At 43.2% G+C, this 22,791-nt stretch overlaps 1 protein-coding gene and 1 pseudogene across 1 annotated transcript in view; both read left to right on the plus strand.

Annotated features, from left to right (window-relative positions):
* The window catches only part of LOC144596021 (thrombospondin type-1 domain-containing protein 4-like), a 385,693-nt gene that overhangs the window by 335,782 nt on the left and 27,120 nt on the right, over nucleotides 1-22,791 (plus strand). The window contains exons 9-12 of the mRNA XM_078404084.1: nucleotides 718-823; nucleotides 3,654-3,887; nucleotides 16,292-16,421; nucleotides 19,906-20,110. Of these exons, the coding sequence (XP_078260210.1) occupies nucleotides 718-823; nucleotides 3,654-3,887; nucleotides 16,292-16,421; nucleotides 19,906-20,110 (675 nt within the window). The remainder of the gene's footprint in view (nucleotides 1-717; nucleotides 824-3,653; nucleotides 3,888-16,291; nucleotides 16,422-19,905; nucleotides 20,111-22,791) is intronic.
* On the plus strand, nucleotides 5,523-7,699 carry LOC144598175 (RNA-binding protein 8A pseudogene; annotated as a pseudogene).

Consider the following 22,791-nt stretch of genomic DNA (forward strand, 5'->3'; position numbering starts at 1 on the left):
GACAGCACTTACAACTGTATTTCAAATTGTCTCATGGGAGAGTTTAAAGATCAAATTTAATTGTAATTAAAGACCTGTGGAGTCAGAGATCTTTAAATATAACCGAGCAAAATGAAAATTATTGCTACACTTACTGAGAAAAAGTAACTGCACGTTTCATAATTCGAGAGAAAGTTATTGGTATGGTTTTTTTTCTATAACTAGGCAACCGATGCTTTTCATCATTAGATTTGCTGTTGTTGAGGATAATAATATAATTCTATTATCACAGACAATGCTAAATAATGCCAGTGGCTATCACGTCATTGAATATCTAGTTCTAAGTCCCTTGTTTAATTCTAAATGGCATTAGATCTCAGTATGAAAAAAGCCTACAATTTTTATCTTTAGAGGTAAACAAAACCTTCGTCATTTCCAATGTCTGTCAGCATATCGGACCACTAAACAAGAGAACCCTAAATGTTAAAGACAAGGAGTTTATTAGCAATTCCTCTAAATTGCAGATGAGAGTTCAAAGAAAGACAACAGTTGATTGGACATCATGGACATTTAAGCAGAGAGAATACAAATATCAGAAAGTATTAAGTTAAAAAAGAATCTAAATTTTGTAGGCTAATATTTTATGCTTTTTATGTTGCAAACCCCTTTCTGATTTATCAAACGACTATTTATTCTTGTGTGAATGCATAATTTAACTTTTATTCACATTTTTTTCAGGTGATATATCAACAAGCAAACCCAAAAGTACATTTTGAATATGTTTTGCCAACTGACAACGCAGTCAGCAGCCATTCTCTGTCACATACAACGGGTCGCCATTTAGGTACAAATCTTTTCTCCCTACTTCCTAGACTATTTCGCTTTTGGTATATTTTTTACTATTATGCTAGTTGCATGTTCACCAAAACCAAAAGGAAATAGCAAAAGAAAAGGAAATGGATTGTGTTCATAATCACTGTCAATAGCCCATGTAACGGTTTACAAGGATGGCTCTGTGGTTCAATGGTGCTTTATTGTCACATGTGCAAAGTATTAAAGCACAGTGAAATTATTTTCTTACAGACAGTCCAGTAGAGTATTGCCATACCATCCCCGATTAGCAATTGTACAGAACTAGTCTACTGAGCCTGCATGCCCTTATGTTTTGGCACCATTTTCCAAGTCCAGTTATTATGAGCCATGCCCGATTTAGGCAAACCCCAAGCTGCTGCTGGCCTCCAGCTATCGCCTTCCCTGGTCGACCAGTAAACAACGACCTCTCCTTGCCTGTCCAGCTTTGTGCCCCAGGTGCGCATCCCACAGCTGACCTTGAAGGCGCGGTAGGCCAGACCCCGGTTCCCTGAACATCTCTGATCATTTCAGGGATGGATAAATTTAGTTAAGACAAAGTATTGGCTAGCATAGGTTATTTCCTACAGAGAAGAGGAGATTTGGGGGAAATAATTAAAATAGTTTCCCAAAGCAGAGAGGTCAATACCAGGTCTACAGTGCCATTAAAGTTTACAGTATAGGATCCACCACCAAAATGTTCTTTGACACTCCAGGGGCTACATCAGTCTATCACAATTACCTGGGTACTCTAGAATTTGTCAGCCGATATATCCACTCGGCTTTCATTTTAGGATTAAGTTTTAACTTTACATTATTTTTGTATTGCAGTTCATTAATTGCATGCCACACAATTTCTCATAGCTCCCCCACTCTCTCTCCCAAATGCAGAGGGGAAACTTACATATAGTTCCGAGAATCATCATTCACTTAGTCTGTTTGCCAGTATACCCAAAGTTTTTTTTTTAAATCACTTTATCTCCTTTCCCATAAAGAAAATGTGAATCATATGTAGGATATAGTGTATCGTGAGAAGCATTTGTTTTCACACAGAGTGTGGTGGGTATATGAGAATGAGCTGCCAGAGGATGTGGTTGTGGCAGATATAATAACAATGTTTAAAACCTTTGGACAGTTGCATGGATAGGAAAGGTTCTGAGGGATATGGGCCAAACATGGGTGAATGTGACTTTCTTAGTTGGGGGGGCCTTGGTCATCATGAGATGGGCCAAAGGGCCTGTTTCCGTGCTGTATGATTTTATGACTCCTTGACTCTTCTTAACATTGTATGTTATTAAGGTAGGGGTAGGAAAGCTATGCAGCTTAAAAACCTTGGACCTAAACCTTTAGGGCGGCACAGTGGCTCAGTGGTAGAGTCGCTGCCTTACTGCACAAGTGACCCAGGTTCGATCCTGACTGTGGGTGCTGTTTGTAGTTTAATTGGCTTCTGTAAATTGCTCCTAGTGTGTAGGATGTGAAACTGGGATAAGATAGAACTAGAACTAGGCTACGGGTGCTGTCTGCACAGAGTTTGTAAATTCTCCCTGTGACCTGCGTGGGTTTTCTCCGGGAGCCCCGGTTTCCTCCCACACTCCAAAAGACATACAGGTTTGTAGGCTAATTGACTTGGTATAATTGTAAATTGTTCCTAGTGTGTGTAGGGTAGTGTTAGTGTGTGGGAATCGCTGTTCGGCGCAGACTCGGTGGCCTGAACGGCCTATTTTGCAAGCTGTATCTTTAAACTAAACTAAACTAGATGATTTTGCAGCTTCATCCATAGCACTGGTAAAGTTAGTACATCATAAATGATGAGTTACTGTATGTACATTCCTTTTTTCGTTGACAGCTGAGAGTTGTTCTGAAGAATGATTAGCTTTTCACTCTTGGTTCCAACAACACATTCACAGCTATTTATTCCTTTCTCAGAATGGAGCATTGCTGACTAGGACAGTGCTCGCATACTAAGTGCTTCACCAAACCATTTCAGGGGTTATTTTTAAGAATGCATCACATTGCTCTGGATCTGGAGATGTTGACCAGACTGGGTAAGGGATAGCAGACTTCCTGACCGTCAGCACAAGGAAAAGCTAGTCAGAATTTTATGGGATGAAACAAAATATGGAATAACTAAGCGGATCCAGCCGCATCCCTGGAGAATATGGGGTCGAGCTTCTTCAGACTCTTTATCCTTGAGGAGATTTCACAGTGTCATAGAGTAATACAGCATGGAATCAGGCTCTTTGGCCCAACCTGCCCACACCAACCAACATGCCCCATCTACACTAGTCCCACCTGCCTGCGTTTGGCCCATATCCCTCTAAACCTATCCTATCCATAGTTGAGCAGTCAAAGTGAGGAAACAAGGAACAGCAGATGCTGGTTTACCAAGGAAAGACACAAAATGCTGGAGTAACTCAGTGGGTCAGGCAGCATCCCTGGAGAACATGGATAGGTGACATTTCAGGTCAGGACCCTTCTTCACGTGAGGGTCCTGGCTGAGCTATTCCAGCATTTTGTGCCTTTCCTTGGTGAACCGGCATCTGCAGTTCCATTTTCTAGGTTTTCATGGGAATCTGATAAGTTTATGGTTATCATTGCTGAGACAGTCTGTTTGTATTTTGTCCATATTAACTTAATTCAAATTCTGCAGCTAGCATGGTGGATCTGAACTCTGGATTGTTAGTCCAGGCATGTGGCTTGTGGAGTCCAAGAACCCAACAACTGTGCCACCACTGTACCTAGAAGTCCCACTCTAATGTACCATTCTGGATTTTGATAAAAAAAGTCCTACAATGCAACTTTTGAAATCTTTTTGCGTGTTCCAGAAGAAGCGCTCAATGGTCAGTTGGCATACGGCGTCGATGGTGGCGTGTACGTTCTCCGCGAAAGAGAAGTGGCAAACTTTGTAAGTGGGGTCCATGCGAATCAGCTGCAGTCCAGAGATTACCAGAAGAACCCTGAAGAAAGTGGGAACTCCTGGGGAGAAGGGCCAAGGAAAAAACGTGATTTCAACTGGAAACAAGTTGGAAGCACGGAATGCACTGTCAGTTGCGGTACAGGTGAGAAAAGGTTTCAAATTTACTATCATCCCAGAATAAAGCTCTAAGTGTTAGCATCACTGTCAGAATAATGTTGACATAAAAAGACCTATAAAGATCTTCCATTCCTTGGCTTTCTGAAGCACTGCGTAATGGTAGGAACAGCATATCTGATGCCTGTCAGATAGCTCTATAACTGGAAAGTTGTATTGAACCAGCAGCGTCACCGAGGCACACCAAAACTGATGTTGCTAAAGTTAGGACTTTGTTGTCTATCGTTCCCTTGCAGCTTGTACAAAGCTGATTTTTTTTTCAGTTTGAGTGTGGAGTCAGTCAATCTAGCAATCAAGCAAAGGAGTAGCCTTTGAATTTCCTGAGCTACCATCTACCTCATTGGTGACCCTCGGACAACATTTAATTGTACTTTACTGGACTTTTTCTTGCACTGTACATTACTCCCTTTATCCTGAAACCGTACACTGTGCATGGCTCGATTGTAATCATGGACAGTCTTTCCGCTGACTGTGGAGCACGCAGCAAAAAGCTTTTTATTGTACCCCGGTACACGTGACAATAAACTAAACTATAAATTGAGGAAATACTTAGACAAGTATAGATATAGGATACTGTCAAGGCGGTGAGAGAATATGCAACATGCCAAATTAAAGTGTAGCTGAAGGGAATAATTCATGCATGCATGATAAAGTTTGATAGTTGGGGGAGAAAATAATTTGTGCTTTGTGATGTTACGATAAAAAAGAGTGGAATGACGTTCATAAGAAGCATAAACATTGAAAGATCTGTTCCTACACTGTAGATGTTGTGCTTTCTTTGGCATCCCTTGGGATTAAGAATGTCAGCACCCCTTTACACATTCATGTGCAGGCATGCACATGCCTCCTTACACTAATCCCACCCTCATTTTAATACCCCTTTCCTCAGTCCCCCTAGAACTGACTCAATGCCCTAACCATTTCCCTCATTCTCTCACTTCCTCAGGCACTTTCCACCTTCACAAACCACTTTTTTTCTTTCTTTCTTGCTGCTTCCTAGTCCTCATGATTCCCAGGCTCTCTTCCCCATTTCCCATCACCACAGTATTCCTATTTTTCCACCTGCCTGCCATTCACTCATTCGCAGTGTGTAGGTACCTCCAACCATCACCACTCAGCCTGTTTCACAATTGTCATATGCCCAGGATCTCAACTCTAACACATCTAGATCAAGCCACAGATCATGTTGTGGGCAGTGTCAATGGCAGTTCCGTACAGTACATGAACGTTTTAAATTCTATATTCATTGTATGGCACTTTGGCACTTAAGAAACCTTTGCAATAAATTCAACACATTTGGCCTTTACCTGAAAGGTCATTTTTTCAAATGGTTTAAATGGTTTTGACAAAGGGAGAGGTTAAATGAATTGTGTAAGAAGAAACTGCAGATGCTGGTTTAAACCGAAGATAGACACAAAATCCGGAGTAACTCAGCAGGACAGGCAGCAACTCTGGAGTGAGTGGGTGATGTTTCGGGTCGAGACTGAAGAAGGGTCTCGACTCGAAACGTCACCTATTCCTTCTCTCCAGAGATGCTGCCTGTCCCACTGAGTTACTCCAGCTTTTTGTGCCTACCTTCGGTTAAATGAATTACTGTGCAAAGATGTCGATCGTGAGAAAAGTTAATGAAATGGAAGCCATAATGTGGGAAGCACTTCTATTTTGTTCGAATCTGAATTCTTTTTGACAACTCGAGGAAGGATGAGTGAAACCCTGCAAGAATAAAAATCAGAGATAAAATGTTTTTGCAAATCCATTTGTGTAGCTTGTTAGCGGGAATACATTCCCCTTTGTCAGGCAAGGAATGAACCATGAGGCTGTGTGAAAGCTGGCTAGCTGGTGCATCTGAGTTAGACTGACCAGCAGTATTCTGTGGCAGGCAGCTGTTGGCATTGTACCTGACACACTCTAGATCTGGGAATCCTTCCAGTTTCTAAATTCCTCATCGGGTGGCATTGTCTGCTGTACCTGCTTCCACATTTGTTTGCAAAGCAAATATCTGTGATACTTCAGTTTGTTAAGAAGCAGGCAGACCACATACCTCTGCTGTGGATTCAGAATCAAAATGCAAACATCTGCATGGGAACAGAGACATTAGCATGTTCTATGCTAACAGACATCTGTGCATCTTTAAAAGGGTGGAAAATATAACTGTAGTGTACATGCACTGATGCAGTAACATCTCAGTTTTGCACGCCAACGTATTGATCCTTCCAAACAGAGTAGGACCGAGAAAGTAATTGCATTCTTCAATGGTTTTATATGTTACGCAATAGAGTTTAACAGAAATTGGACTGCGTGGTTACTGTTCAAATCTTATTTGATTTGGTTCCATATTTAAGGTGATGCATGGACGTGTGTAGTGAGGTTCAAAGTGGCAATGTGTATTTAAGTAGTAGAATATTGCATCGATGTACCCAAGAACAAAGCATACATTGATTGCCCCAATGCATCACACGTTTAACATCCTTTGAAGTGCAAAAGGACTCTCGGGGCCCTGTTCCATGCATCCAGGTTGGAAACTTTACATGCTTAGTGTCAATACTTTCTCTCCTCGACTGGGCCAGGGCCAGATTAAGCTAGTGCGGGGCCTGTAGCTAGGGTTGCCAACTTCCTCACTCCCAAATACGGGACAAGGTGACGTCACCGCCCCGTGCCCCATGTGACCTCACCCAGCCAGCAGTCACGTGCTCCCGCTCCACCAATGGTGGCCACCCTGGCCGGGGGTCGGGTTGCTACACATTTCCGTTAGACAGCGCCCGGGCCTACACTGTCGGGAAGACGTTAGGGTTGCCATCTGTCACGTATTAGCCGGGCCATCCTGTATTTTGGGCACAATTGACTTGCCCCTTAAGGGTCCATCCTTGTCCCATATTAGGCCCGGGGGCGCTGTAGACCCGAGCGCTATAGGCCCAGACAGTGAAGGTAGAAAAAAACTGCAGATGCTGGTTAAAATCTGTGCCTACCTTCCGGATGTCGGAACAGTGTAGGCCCGGACGCCGCCTAACGGAGGTTGCGTAGCAACCCACCTCGCGGCCCGGGCAGCTGCCATTGGTGGAGCGGGAACACGTGGCCACTGGCTGGGTGAGGTCAAGTGGGGCGCGGGGCGGTGACGTCACCTTGTCTCGTATTTGGGAGTGCTATTGTTGGCAACCTACCGGAGGTAGATACAAAATGCTGGAGTAACTCAGCGGGTCAGGCAGCATCTCGGGAGAGAAGGAATGGGTGACGTTTTGGAAGGGTCTCGACGTGAAAGGTCACCCATCTTCTGCTGGTCCTCCATGAGGTGGGCGGCGAGGACTTCGCCATGGACGACGAGGGTGACGAAAGTATCCACAAACTGAAGGAGAAGGAGAAGAGGAAGGGGCGAGGATTTGGTTCAGAGGAAAGCACTCGATCCAGGCTGCGAGAAGACTACGACTCTGTGGAGCAAGACAGTGACGAGCCAGGCCTTCAACGCTCGGTGGAGAGGTGGATCTTGTTTGTAACCGTGGTCCATGAGGAAACCACTGAGGAGGACATCCACGACAAGTTTGCCGAGTATGGTGAGATCAAGAACCTGCACCTCAACCTGGACCGGCGCACCGGCTACCTCAAGGGCTGCGCTCTGGTGGAGTACGAGACCTAGGCTACAAGGTGGCACAGGCGGCCATGGAGGGTTTGAATGGGTCAGAGCTGGCTGGTCAGCCCATCAGCGTGCACTGGGGCTTCGTAAGGGGGCCCCCTATGAGCAAGAGGCGGAGTGGCTGCCGGAACTGGCCAGACCGGAAGCGTCACTGAGCCGGGACGGAGTGCGGAGCGACTGGTGGGATGGAGAGGCCCGCACAGCGCCGGGGACTGAGCCACGCCCGCAGATGGCCGTGCCAAAACTGAGCTGTGCGTTACAGTGGCCGTTTAATCTCAGTCGGGACTGTCGTGGGGCTTGGGAGAGGGTGGGGAGGGAAGGGTGAGGTTGGCTTGTGCAAAACAACACTCAGAAATAAAGTATTTTAGTTTTTTTTTAATTCAGTCTGAAGAAGCATTAGTGCGGGGCCCTCGAAAATGTGGGGCCCGTAGCATATGCTACTTTTGCTACTAGGTTAATCCAGCACTGTACTGGGCCTGTAAGACTGAGGATTAGAGCTGAACTTTCTGTACAGGTCATGGTCATCACAGGCTAAGTATTTCAATGTTAATTATTTCACATGACCCAGAGATTTGTTTTTTAAGATATTGTGATGGTTATCTGGAGCGGGTCAGCGTTTCTTTGAAGAATTACTATTTCATTTATCAAATTACTCTTGCTCTGCACTGTCTAGTTTGGGGGTTTTACCACTGCAGCTATTCTTCAGGACTAATTGGTTGGCTTGGAGATGCATTCGATATCCTGAGATCATGAAATAGCAATGTTAATATAATCAGGTGTGCCGGAACTCACCGGAACTCACCGGAGCCCCGCTCTGGCACATCTGTAAAAATAAATAAAAAATAAACAGAGGGGAATTTTAACTAGCGGGGAATTTAACAATGACCGCTCCGGTACCTAAAAAATTAGCACTGCAACATAGAATATAATTACTAGCATCCTCCTTAACTTGTTTAATTGCCATTTCTCAATGCACGAATGCTTGGGTAGCTCAGCACTTGAGAATCTAGCCTCCAGGGTAAATGTAACCCTGACTAATAAATGGTGTTCAAGTAAAATGTCTTCAGTTATTGACTAATTACTTTGCAATGATTCGACTGCAGAGCCAGGTTTATGACTAATATCCACACCGACCTTCTTATGTTTATGGTGAATAATTGTGCCTGAATCATCTTCCTGTTTGCCTGAACTAATCAAAACCAAACTGCAGCCCCTTCCCTATGCATATGTTTCAGATTTCCACTGTCTTTGTACATTTTATCCTCATTGATTCCTTCCTACATTCCTTGGCCCATCCGTTAAATTTGTCCAGATTTTTTGTCTAACAATCTGCCCAACACAACTCATTTCTGAACATAGCGAGCTGTCGGCAACGTTTTACAATCTTACAAGAAGTCTCTCTGCTGTATTCTTTATGAATAATGTGAGAAGAATGGATCCAGAATAGGTCCCTATAGAAACCTAGTTGCCCTTTAATTTGAGCTTACTTCCTCCTATCAGTTCCTCCTCCTGTACCAAACCAATTTTTCATCCAGCTGTCTAAATTTCTCATTAATTCCATGTCCTTATTTTCAAGTAAAGCTTTATGAATTTAGATTGACAAAGTGTTTCACTTCCATTGCATATCCAGTGACCTAGTGCTGGTGTCTGCCTCTGGAGATCAAACTGGTGCCAAGGTGATTATATGGTCATTCACGTTAATGGGTGTAAAATCACAGATTAGGATACCAGGATTTGCAGGGATCACATAATTATGGATGAGGAAAGCCATTTGGCCCATCTATAATTATCCATCCAGAGTAATTCTTGCAGCTGTTTCATTGGGGATTCTTTTTTTCTCTACTTACCTCATATGCTCTTTGGAACTAAATTAAATTGGATAAATCTGGCAATAGCAAATTCAGTCTCGTACCTTCACACAGTCAAGTTAGGCCTTTAGTTTGAAGAACATTTATTAATGGTCACTCATAAAGTTATATTTACTAATCTGATAATTCTCTTGTTCAACATTACTATTGTATTTAAATATACAGGTTAATTTCTTTCAGTACTTTTAACAACTCCGCACAAACACTGCATTTCTAAACCTCCCATTTTTCTTTATGATCCAGGTTTCTAGTTCTAGGAACATCCTTCTTTGCTCTTTTTCAGACCATGAATACTTTTCTGGTTTACTTGTTTACCAGAATGAAGAAAAGTTTAAAGTTGGCTCACTACCACCTCTCATTTATATTCTACTGTTCAAACTGTGCAGTTTCCATTGTAATGCCTTTGTTAATTTCTGCTGATAGGGTGAATAGATTAGAAGGAAAGTCTAATAAAACCGCTAAGTCGCTTTTGACTACTTTTCTAACCTTTTTTTTACATTCTTTTAAGATTTCTTTTCGTTCTTCACCATTTATATAGCATTTTACATATGGCTGCATAAAGTTATGCCTTGCTGTTCATTGATGTTTATTTTCCAACACGTTTCACGAAGCAACCTCAGTAGACTGCGGCAGCATTAATAGCAGGAAAGACTGGTGCCAAGGAAGATCAAGTGACTGCCCTCTTGATGCTGGTTGTTGAGGTCCGCAGGACTTCAAAGCCTGAGTTAGATGTGCAAAGCAACTTTGTAAAGTTTACTGCCTGCCATAAAAAGCTATTTTTAAACAATAGAACAGCTATCTTTCACTGCTCCATTTCTGATGCGGCTGCATCAAGCTAACGACACTTCTTGCATCTGGAGACTCGAGGTGGTGCTTGCTGGGCAATAGGTAGTTCTTTACCAGTCCTGCAGCATATCGCTCCACTCTGACAATGTAGAGTGATGAGAGCAGAAATGTTCATGTTAACCACCCAGTGATAATCAGTGAATAACCCTACAAGAGGGGTATGGATTAAGAGGGGTATGAGGAAAATTAAGAGGGACCTGATCGGGGTCCACCGAGAATGAAGAGGGACCCTATGGCCACGGGCGATGGCAGGCCTGGGTCGCCGCTGCAAGAAGATAAGACTGTACTAAGAACTTTAGAAACTTTGTCGGTGCCAGAAATGTGGCGACTCTTTGTGTACTCACAAGGTGAAGCGTGCAGTGTGATTTTACCGGATTACGTGCAAAAACAAAGAATCTCACTGTACCAAGGTACATGTGACAATAAAGTATAATTGAATTATTGAATGTGACAATAATAAACCTAAAACTAGTTGTCTAATGTCTAAGATAGACACAAAAAGCTGGCAGCATCTTTGGAGAAAAGAAATAGGTGACGTTTCGGGTCGAGACCCTTCTTCAGCCTGAGAGTCAGGGGATTAGTTGGAAATTAGTATTTAGAACTTAGTATTAGTTTACTGATTTTCTAATTTACAATTGTCTAATATCTGTTCATTCATAGAAGCCAGAGTTATATTTGCGACACATTTATTGAAAATTGTATTTTAACCTGGTATATGGCCATATATTTTGAAGTAGTCAATGCAACAGATTGTTATAATGACATTTTACAGTCAATAAGACTCATCGCTGGCAGGACAGTGATCAGATGGAGCAGATTGCCCACTTATTGCAGACCCCACACAATTTTCATCCAATTGGGATCTTTTCTACCAGTGACAACTGGGTGAACATTACCTTCCATGTCTTTCTGCAAGGGTACTTTCGAGTAATACCATAACATACTTTCATCACACGAGTACTTTCTTGAGTAACTGATGCAAGAAATTGTTTCGGCATCTCGAGATAGCCACAGCGGAGACAATACGGTGCAAAATAACATTGTGCATTGTGTATTTGAAGTGGGTTGCATTAGACAAGCCGCAAGGTCGGAAGTTGACAGACACACTTAATCAAATGCCAATGCAGGTAAAACACCCTGTAATAAAGGCCAAGTTGTTTGGAACCTTTTTTAAAATAGGATCAATGGATGGTCTATAATAAGAGATATACTTTTACATTTTCAAGCTGCTGCCTTTCAGACAGTGGCTCCTTCACATTCCCTGGAACAATGCATCTGGTCACACTTTGCCAAAAAAAACAGCCAATGGTTTTTAATAACTGGAGATTTCTCTTCTTCTCCAGTATTCTAATAAACCATTCCAAAATACATGTCAGATAGGTGACCTACAAAAGAATAATAGGCCTGTTTGTACTTGGTCCTTGAAATGCAGTGCATTTCACGGCATTTACTTCATGTTATGACTTTCTGAACTGTGGAAGGAATACCGAAATGATGGATACTAAGCGTGCCGAATAGGTTAATGTTTGCAAAGACAGGAAACATGGCAAGCTTATCACTGATGCTGACCAAAGTCTTTGAAGCAGTGGATGAAAAATGTTGTTCTGAGGATGTGATATACGCGCAATGGATAGAATAGGTTTCTGTCTTTTCGAGGAGATATTAAACTGAATCCTCATTGATCTGAGATTTAGCTCTTAGAGCTAAAGGAATTAAGGGATATGGGGAAAAGCAGGAATGGGGTACTGAATTTGGATGATCAGCATGATCACATTGAATGGCGGTGCTGGCTCGAAGGGCCGAATGGCCTACTCCTGCACCTATTTTCTATGTATTCTGCAAGATAGACAGAAAAGCTCCCATGCCACCTTTTGACATGGAGTCCTTCCAAATTCCTGACCACAATATATCCTTCAATAATTCCCATTGTTTACTTATCACCTATCAGTAGACTTTACTTTAGACTTTAAAGATATAGTGTGGAAACAGCCCCTTCGGCCTACCGAGTCCACTCTGACAAGTGATCACCTCCTACACATGGACTATCCTACACATCAGGAACAATTTACAAGTTGTAAATTTGTAACTTGTAACTCCGGAAACCGGAACAACTGGAGAAAACCCACGTGGTCATACGGAGAACATACAAACTCCATACAGACAGCCAGACTCCATACAACTCCATACGTAGTCAGAATCGTACCCGGATCTCCAATGCTGTAAGACAGCAAATCTACAGCTGCGCCACTGTACCGCCCTAAATGACGGGCCTTACTGTGCACAATTTGCCTACTGTGTTCCCCTACCCTATTGAAAGTCCCAAAACCACAGAAGTGCATTATCAGAGAAATAGATTGGACTTCATAAGATCAGGAAAGATGCAACATGAATATCAGTCTTTTTTTTGCTGGCAGCAACAGTCTTTCTGTGCTGCCTGCACCTGCATCTAGGGCAGCTGACCTTGTCTGAGAATGTGAGATTGATTCATCCCAATGTGTGTCAGGTATTTCTGGCATGTAACAAGAGAAGAGGGAGTGCCCTGAGAACAGATGCCAGCTCATTCAGGATAGCCAGCAGCTTTACTTTGGGCATTAGAGTAGAGGAAGGAAGACCAGGTGAGTGAGGGTGGGTTTATGATTAGCCAACAACTAAAAATCTTTCATTTTGGAATAACTGTCCTTCATGAGTCTCTCCACACAATCACAGATCCGGTAACTGTAAGGGTCTCGTTGAGTTCTTTTACACAAGCCAGTATCCTGACTATTACATTACATTGGTACTGGACAATATTACGATTGTAGGGAATGGGAAGGGTTGCATTTATGTATAATGAACAGTACTGTCTAAGGTAGCTGTGTCCAACAACAGGATCCAACTGGGTGTAATGGTAATTATTTTATTTCCCCTTCTCTCACCTTGCCTCCAAAGAAACAAAAGTTTTCCATTTATTCATTTCAAGGGCATGAAATTCTTGATTCTTTCATATTATGAGGTTCCTGTAAGATGGATCAAATTTCCCCATCCTGGCATTACATTTCTATTATCTACTGACATGTAACTACTGGCTAGAATGCAACTAAAATCCACTTTTCTTGCATTACTTGAAATAGCGTTGAATCTACATCAGTTAGTGTTGAACTATACCACTGTGCACTTTCATGTAAAAACATATCTCCAGTACTTCAGTATAAAAGGCAAACTACAATTCTGATATGTGCTCTTTCCAATTCTTTACAGTCAGAGTCACTCAGCATATAATCAAGTTCTTTAGCCGGAGGAGTTTGCGTGAACCATCAACCAACCATTTATACTAAGCCCGTTCTATTTTCTCCATACTTCCATCAACTATGCAGGTGCTCCCTGACAAACGATGCTTCGACGTACGATGTTTCGACTTTACAATGGTGCAAACGCTAGGCAACGGCAGCGACCCGTAGCTCACTTCCGGCCACGTGATCAGGTGTATTTAAATGCATCTCGACGTAGGATATTTTTGGTTTCCGATGGGTTTACCAGAACGTACCCCCATTGTAAGTTGAGGAGCACCTGTACCCTGAATCTACCTCTCTCCCACACAATTGGTGGCAATTTACACTGGTTATTCAAACTATCGGGCATGTCTATGGGATGTGGTGGATAAGAACTAATTGGTGGTGAGAATGCCTGACCTGCCGACTGGCAGTTATCACCAATTGTAGGCTGCCAGCCTTCCCACCATCTCTTCGCTCACTGCATTGCAAAGGTACAATTAATCCTGGCGGCGCTGATATTTGTAATACAGCTGTTGTGCTGAGCGTTGGGCTGAGTAAGTCCACGGGAAGGAAGGGTGTCCCTGGATCAGTCAAGAAGTTAAGATCTTATTGTCCTTGAGAATGCTGCCTGACCTGCTGAGTTGCCCCAGCACTTTGTGTTTTGCTCAAGAATCCAGCGTTTGCAGTTCCTTGTGTCTTTTGTAGAAATTGACTGCCAATCACACTTTGGGAGCTCGGCAGAGTCTGTGGGGGGGGGGGGGGGGGGTCATCAAACAAACTGAAATTCCTGAGTAAAAATGAGCAAGCGGTGGATCAGGCGATCCAGTGCAACATATTTTCATCTATTTGCAAATGCCCAACAACTGCCATTCTGCCGAGTTGCAAATAATGTGGATATTCTCATTATTTCTAAGAATTATTCTGAACATAAAAGCAATTTGCATGCTGAAAATTATTTGCTATATTTGCATTCAAATTCAGATTTGACTATTGTCTTCACACGAATCTCACAGTGTAAACAGTAAAATGATAATGATAAAAGATACAATAGTAAATACAAGATGTAAAATAGAAGAATGGTACAAAATTGGTACAGAAGTAGTGTACAAATAATACTAAATTGTAATCCTTAAATAACTGTACGAGGTAGAGTTAAGTGTAAAGGGGTGCGAAGGAGATGATTTGTTCAGGGGTCTGTGGGCAGTGGAGAAGAAGCTGTTCTTTAATCTGGATGTCCATGCTTTCAAGCAACTGTATCTTCTCCCACAATGTAGAAGAGAGAAAAGGGAATGGACAGGGTGGCAGGCATCCATGATGATATTTCCAGCCTTGCTGATGCAATGCTCCTTGAAGATGGACCAGATGGAAGAAAGTGATGAGCCTGTGATGGACTGGGCAGCGTTCACCACTCTCTGTAGGTTCAGGCAGTCAAGAGCAAAGCAGTTACCATAACAGGCTGACATACACCGTGTTCGAATACCTTCTGCAGCACAACTGTACAAGTTCGAGAGTATTCTCTGGAAACTTAGACAACTAAGAAAGTACATACACTGATTTATTTTCTTGTTCACCCTATCATTGTGAAGAGACACAGATAGGTTGCCAGTGATGCTGTTGCCAAGAAACTGTTGCAGATCCACTGATGAGAACCCAGTTTCAACCCAATTTGAAGTGCAGCTTAGTCTATGAAGAATGTATTTCTCTCCCTTTTAAATGAATAAAACAAGACATATGGTCTGGGAAACAACTAGCAACATGGAGATGCTGACACTGCAAGTTGTGTTGCTGCCCGGTATTGAAACCCCGTGTCGTGCTTCTCCTTGGTTGAGTAAAATCAGATCTTTCCATTAAGCATAGCCAATGTAAATCAGTTTCGGTAAAAAGGCGATCGACCCAATTGTGATTGTACAAAAAGATTGTAAGTGAAAAACTTTGAGAGGAGTGAGAAACTGATATTATGCTGAGAAAAGCTTTATTAGATTTCAGATCAGAGGATTGTAAAACACTAAGGTGATCCGTTCTCCGTAACTCACGCTACACAACACAAATGGCCATTCAGAGCCGTGTCTATTACAAGATGCTAGATGCAAAGTAACTGCAGGCGGCAAATTGTACAACAAGCTCATCGCTCATTTCCAGTAATCCGACGTGATTCCATTTGTGATTCCTTAACTTTGCCCATTCGTGTTCACCTCGGAAGTTCACGTTGTTGCAACCAATTGGAAATTGGAGTTCAAGATGCTCTTGATTCTCCAATCATCAAAGATGGACTTTACTTTAGACTTTAGAGAAACAGGGCGGAAAGGTCTGACCCCACCAGCAATCACCCCGTACACTAACACTATCCTACACATGAGGGATTGAACCTGGGTCTCTTGCGCTGTAACTCTACCGCAGCGCCACTGTGCTGCTCTTTATTGGTGGTTAGTGGTTAGTTAGTGGTTGGAATTTCAGAGAAGTATCCTGCCAATTCAACATGCTCATCAAATTATGAATGAAAGAGAACATAGGCTTATCTAAGTGCTATTATAGGCTCTCAAATTTGCTTCGCCATTTAATTAGATCATGGTTGACAAATACCTCAACTCTCTGGCTTCGAACAACCTAGATTAACAAAATTTACCCCCATAAAATGGAAAATGGAAGTCCTGATACATTGCTTATCGCTAAAACTGAAAATGTTTGTTGACTGCTTAATTTTTGCTGCATTGTATTTATTAACAAGTTATGCAGAAGTAGGCGGTGCCCTTGTTAATAATGAATATCTTTTCTTGACTTTTAGGGAGCCATGTTCTCATTTTTAAGTGTGTTAACAGGAATACACATGAAGAAGTATCTGAAAACTTGTGCGAAATTACAACGAGGCCAACACCAGAGGAGGAAGCTTGTAACATCCACCCATGCCCAGCTTAGTATGTTCACAGAAATGTTGCTTATTACAATTACTTGTCTGAACCAAAAATATACATATTTTGTAGTTATCTGCAGTTGATCTGAAGGAGAAATACAGTGCAATCACGCACAGAATAAACTTTACTCAATTTTGTTTTAAATGGAGCCCTTCATAAACTTGGAGAACAGTCTCCATAGTTTGGATGCAATCCAACCAGGGGCCAGCAGAAACAGAGACTTAATCAAAGCCCCATGAAAGCTATGAAATTGCAATGTAATAACAAGTAACCACTAGAGATTGAGCAGATGCAGTAAAAATGGAAGCAATGTTTTCTGCTTAAACTTATAACAAATGTTCTTCACTGGTGGCTTTATTGAATGGCAGTGGTCATGATAGGAACAATTTTGATCTGATCTTTTGGGGTGACTTGCTGGTTGCTTGTCAAGATGGGGATTTATAGGTTGGTTAGGTCAGGCATGGAAACTTGCTTTTCCCAGCATAAGCACAAGGTGGGTTGGTGGAGGTACAGAATTAAAGCTCTCTCTTGCGGTCTAGTAAAATACTTTAATCCTAGCCACCAGGCCATTTGAAGAGTTTCCATTTCCCCCACCAGCCATAATCTGAAATTAAAATAATGTATTTAGCATCTGCAAGGACACACATTGGAGCAACTTTGCAAAGCTTGTCCACCAGCAAGTCGTAACTTCATTTAAAATTATTTTAAAATAGATTTGAATACCCTGCTTTTATTTTTTTTTATTCTCCGTTGTTTGTATCGCTCAGGGGGGTTTCAGGGAATAAGGAACAAATGCTTTCCTCTGCTTTGATTTTTCATGTGACATGGAAATCTTAATGACTGTGGATGGATTACATGCATGTTTTTTCCCATCATCTGCAATAGTCATAGAAGTCACAGTCATACAGCCTGGAAACAGACGCTTCAGCCCAAATTGTCCATGCTGATCAAGATGCCCCATCTAAGCTAATCCCACTTCCCTCATTTTGGCTATATCCCTCTAAACCTTTCATATCCATGTAACTGTCTAAGTGTCTATTACATTTTGTTATTGTACCTGCTTCAACTACCTGCTCCGGTAGCTCATTCCATGTACTCACCAATCTCTGATTGAAAAAGTGCCCCTCAAGTTCCACTGGTTGTTGATTCCCCCACTCTGGGTAAAAGTCTGTGAATTCACCCTATCAATTCCCTTCATAGAGTCATAGAGTGATACAGTGTGGAAACAGGCCCTTTGGCCCAACTTGCCCACACCGGCCAACAATGTCCCAGCTACACTAGTCTCACTTAGTATAGAACTTTATTGTCATTCGGTACAAGAACCGAACGAAATTACAGCAGTCACAAAACACAACAAAAAAAAGCAAAAAGTACACAGGACACACGACCCCAAGACAAACATCCATCACAGTGAGTCCAAACACCCCCTCACTGTGATGGAAGGCAGCAAAACTTCCACTCTCTTCCCCCCACGCCCACGGACAGGCAGCTCGACCCCTACCGAGGTGACCGACACGCACAGCCCACGCAAGGGGATGGAAGGCCCCGCAGCCGAGCCACACCGGGCACTGAAACGTCCCGCGGCCGAGCCGCACCGGCGATGTTAAGTCCAGCGGCCGAGCCGCGCCGGGCGATGGAAGGCCCCGCGGCCGAGCCGCACCGAGCGCTGAGACGTCCCGCGGCCGTACCGGGCGATGGAAGGCCCCGCGACCGAGCCGCACCGGGCACTGTTAGGTCCCGCGGCCGAGCCGCGCCGGCGATGCTAAGTCCAGGGGCCGAGCCACGCCGGGCGATGGAAGGCCCCGCAGGCGATGGAAGGCCCCGCGGCCGAGCTGCGCCCCGGGGAAGAGACCTAATAAAAGAAAGGATTCCCCCACCCCACCACCCCCCCCCCGCACCCCCCCCCCCACACATACACATCCCAAAACAGAAACAAAAACCATCCCAACACCGACACACCAACAAAAAAATGGAAAAAGTACAGGCAGACTGCCAGAGAGCCGCAGCCGTTAGGCGCAGCCACACGTGACACGAGCCTGCACTTGATCCATATCCCTCCAAACCTGTCCTATTCATGTACCTGTCTAACTGTTTCTGAAATGATGGGATAGTCCCAGCCTCAACTACCTCCTCTGGCAGCTTGTTCCATACACCCACCACCCTATGTGTGAAAAAGTTACCCCTCGGATTCCTATTAAATCTTTTCCCCTTCACCTTGTAAGATTTATGTACCTTTGTAAGATCACTCCTTAGCCTCCGGCGCGCCAAGGAATAAAGTCCTAGCTTGCCCAAATTGTTCCAATAGCTCAGGCCCTCAAGTCCTGGCAAAATCCTGTAAATCGTCTCTGCTCTCTATCTAGTATAATGACATCCTTCTTGTAGCAAGTTGACCAAAACTGAACACAATACACAAAATGTGGTCTCACTAATTTCTTGGAACAATGACAAGATAGCATCCCAACTGCTATACTCAGTTCCCTAATTGATGACCAATGTACCAAAAACCTTCTTTACCACATTATCTATCTGTGATGCCATTTTGTACAGAATCCCTGGAAATTGTGCTGAAAGGATGAAACTTGGTGAAAGGAACACTAGTCCTGAAAGCAGGGGCAAAAATTGAGCTCCACATGAACCCACTTTGCTCAAAAAAAAATTAATCAACCATTCTGTTTTAGAAACTTCAGGATAACAGAACTTGTGTAAAGAGTACATTCTTAATGTTCATTTCCCTTTTTTTCCTGTTTTTGCTTTTTATTCATTCTTTCCTGATTGCATGAACTTCACTGACAAGTGAAAGCTAGAAATATTAACTCATAGAAAAAAGACACAACGTTCTGGAGTAACTCAGAGGGTCAGGCAGCATCCTTGGAAAACATAGATAGGTGACGTTTTGGGTCATGACCTTCTTCCGACCTTTGGACGGCACAGTGACGCAGTGGTACAGTTGTTGCAGTACAGTGCCTGAGACCCGAGTTTAATCCTGACTATGGGCGCTGTCTGTACAGAGTTTGTATGTTCTCCCTGTGACTGCGTGGGTTTTCTCCGGGTGCTCCGGATTCCTACCGCACTCCAAAGACGTACAGGTTTGTAGCTTAATTGGCTTCAGTAATATTGTAAATTGCCCTTAGTGTGCAGGATAATGCTAGTGTATGGGGATCGCTGGGTGGCACGTATTTGGTGGGCACGTTTCCTCACTGTATCACTAAAGTCTTCAGACTGAAGAAGGGTCCTCTCCGAACATCACCTATCCATGTTCTTCAGTGATGCTACCTGACCCGCTGAGTTTCCTCCAGCACTTTGTGGGTATTTTTTTGCAAACCAGTATCTGCAGTTCCTTGTTAACTCATGTTTATTCACACAATAATGCACTTGGACACTGTCATTACAATGTCAGAAGTATCAGAAATACTAGAAGTTCTTTCCGATAGTTTCCCATTTGGAAGGATCTCACGTATGTAAACCCATATTCTTACTTTTCTCATAGCTGGGACCTGGGTGAATGGTCTGAATGCAGCAAGACATGTGGACCTGGGATACAACATCGCCAAGTTCTTTGCAGACAGGTCTACACCAATCGAACGACCAGTGTTCAGCCTGAAAGATGCCGGCACCTCGAGAAACCTGAAACGACAACCACTTGCCAGTTGAAAATTTGCAGTGAGTGGCACATCAGGACAGAGTGGAGTGAGGTAAAACAAACTCATGGGAGCATTGACAGAAGCAATTGGCATAAATAGAGGCCACACACAGTTTGACACTGACATCATCTCTGATGTGGCATCATGTTTGGCATGGATGAGTTGGGCTGCAGGATCTGTTTCCATTCTCTACAACTCTATGAATCAAATCAGTTGCTTGTACTTGGTAGCCATGCATCCAGTAACACATCCAGCACACCCCAGGTCCAACTCATGCCACAACTTACTTTGCAGTTCTAGGTCTGATTTTGAGACATCAATCCAGTATCAGACTGGCATTACCATCCCACACCGCACCTTATAGATTTCATGGAAGCCAGTATCTTCACGATATTGGAAGTTCATAAGTGATAGGAGAAGAATTAGGCCATTCGGCCCATCAAGTCTACTCTACCATTCAATCATGGCTGATCTATCTTACCCACTTAATCATTCTCCTGCCTTCTCCCCATAACCCCTAACACCCAGAATGCCCCTAAGTGAATGCCCTCGAGTGAATGCCACTGAATCACTCCTCAGTGTGTTCACTGTAGATCTCTTAGCAGCTGGAATGCTTTGCGAGAGAAAACAAGCATTGTCGACTGTACGCCCAACAGAAAGACTTGTATCACAACATGGACAAGGCAGTGGTTGAAACTGTAAAGGCAGATCCTTAATAATTGTTGCAATAATTTGGTACGGCAATGGTCGGGATCTTTTTAGTTTAGAGCTACAGTGGGGAAACAGGCCCTTGGACCCACCAAATTCATGCCAACCATCGCTCACCTATTCACACGCTAGTTTTATGCTATCCCTCTTTCACATCCTATCCCTGCACACTGGTGGCAATTTACAGAAACCAGTTAATATATAAATCCACACATTTTTGGGATGTGGCCGGAAACCAGAGCACCCAGAAAAAAACCCACCGATCACAGGGAGAACATGCAAACTCCGCACAGACAGCACCCAAGGTCAGGATTGAACCTGGGTCACTGGCGATGTATGGCAGCAGCTTTACCAGCTGCGCCACCATGCCATCCATCTTATCAAACACCTAAAGCGGTATCCTATCATCCATCAGTCCAGCCTGATTCCTGTATAAGCCTTACACTGCTGAAAGCATCTAATTTGGAAAACTTGCAGATCATCTGTCAATTATTATCCCATAATCTCATCCAGCTGCAGAAATTTGGTTAAGAGGTTTGGTTGAGTGAGTTACAACCCGACTGCTCTGAATTAATGGGATTTTAAATAGAGGAACTGACTAGAGAGGGAAGGTGTAAACCAGCAAATAGATAGACAACTATTCCTTCCTGGAGTAGCCCTTGGCCAATTGACTGGTCAGACTTTATTAAAAGGCAGGCAGCTTGCTTTGCTGACACGATAGTCATTCTAACACACCTGGCCAACCCTGAGCAAGTGGTAACCCAGCCAGCTCGCACATCATCCCCACCAGCAGATCCACAGGTCTGGGCGTATCTGGGTATTTCACATGCTGGGAGCTCAGGATGACAGCAGACAGCAGACGGGCAGAACAGTGGCGCAGCACTAGAGATGTTGTCTCACAGCGCCAAGATCCAGGTTCGATCCTGACTATGGGTGCTGTCTATACAGAGTTTGTACGGTCTCCCTTGGCCGTGTGGGTTTTCTCCAGGCATTCCGGTTTCCTCCCACATTCCAAAGACATGCAGGTTTGTAGGCTAATCGGCTTGTGGAAATTGTCCCTTGTATGTGGGATAGAACTATTGTACGGGTGATCACTGATCGTTGTGGACTCTGGGCTTTTTCCATGCTGTAACTCTAAATTACACTAAACTATATAATTCTCCTGATCCTGAAGAAGCCCTGCTGGTCTCACTGACCAATATTTCAGATATTATATCAGATTTCATTTTGGGACCCATCATTGTGATTGTGGGTAAGCTGCATGATTCACCCAGTCGGCCCGCAAAACCACCAGAGGACTCTGGTTACATTGTACAAGGCTGCATTTTCCAAGATTAACGAGGCTTTTCCTTGAATCTGGCGGCTGTCTCGGCAGCTCAGCATTTAAGAGGTTAGGTAAGGTTGACTATATTATTATGGCTCCATTATCGTGAGCTCGAGTATTTTACAGAAGGTATTGTGCAGACCAGGCATTAGGCATAGCATTTTACAGGATAATTACCATAACTGCACTGTTGGATGGATCAACTAAAAAATACAGTATCATGAGGTACAATGTTCAACGAGAAATATAGAATTAACAAGGAGAGTTAAATTCCTTCGGTAGACACAAAATGCTGGAGTAACTCAGCGGGACAGGCAGCATCTCTGGAGAGAAGGAATGGGTAACGTTTTAGGTCGAGACCCTTCTTCAGAGTTAAATTCCTTCTTGTATTTTCATTACTATGTAATTTGTTTCATTGTGGGTTCTTAAATTTTTTGATGTAGGTCCCAAAATCAATAGCTCACTGCCTTCTAAAAACTAATAGTATATTTGACTGATCCTTTTCCAACCAACCAATTTTAGCTATAAGAAGGCTTTCAAAATATCAATGACATAATTGCCATTAGTGGCGCTAATAATATGATCAATTATCAAACATTTTAGCTGCCTTTGCTATAGGAAATAATCAAATTTAGGATTCAGTTTAGTCTATGAGAACTCCATTTTGGTTTAATGTAGATACAGCGTGGAAACAGGCTCT

The sequence above is a fragment of the Rhinoraja longicauda genome, chromosome 1 (assembly GCF_053455715.1).
Source record: "Rhinoraja longicauda isolate Sanriku21f chromosome 1, sRhiLon1.1, whole genome shotgun sequence".
Lineage (NCBI taxonomy): Eukaryota > Metazoa > Chordata > Chondrichthyes > Rajiformes > Arhynchobatidae > Rhinoraja > Rhinoraja longicauda.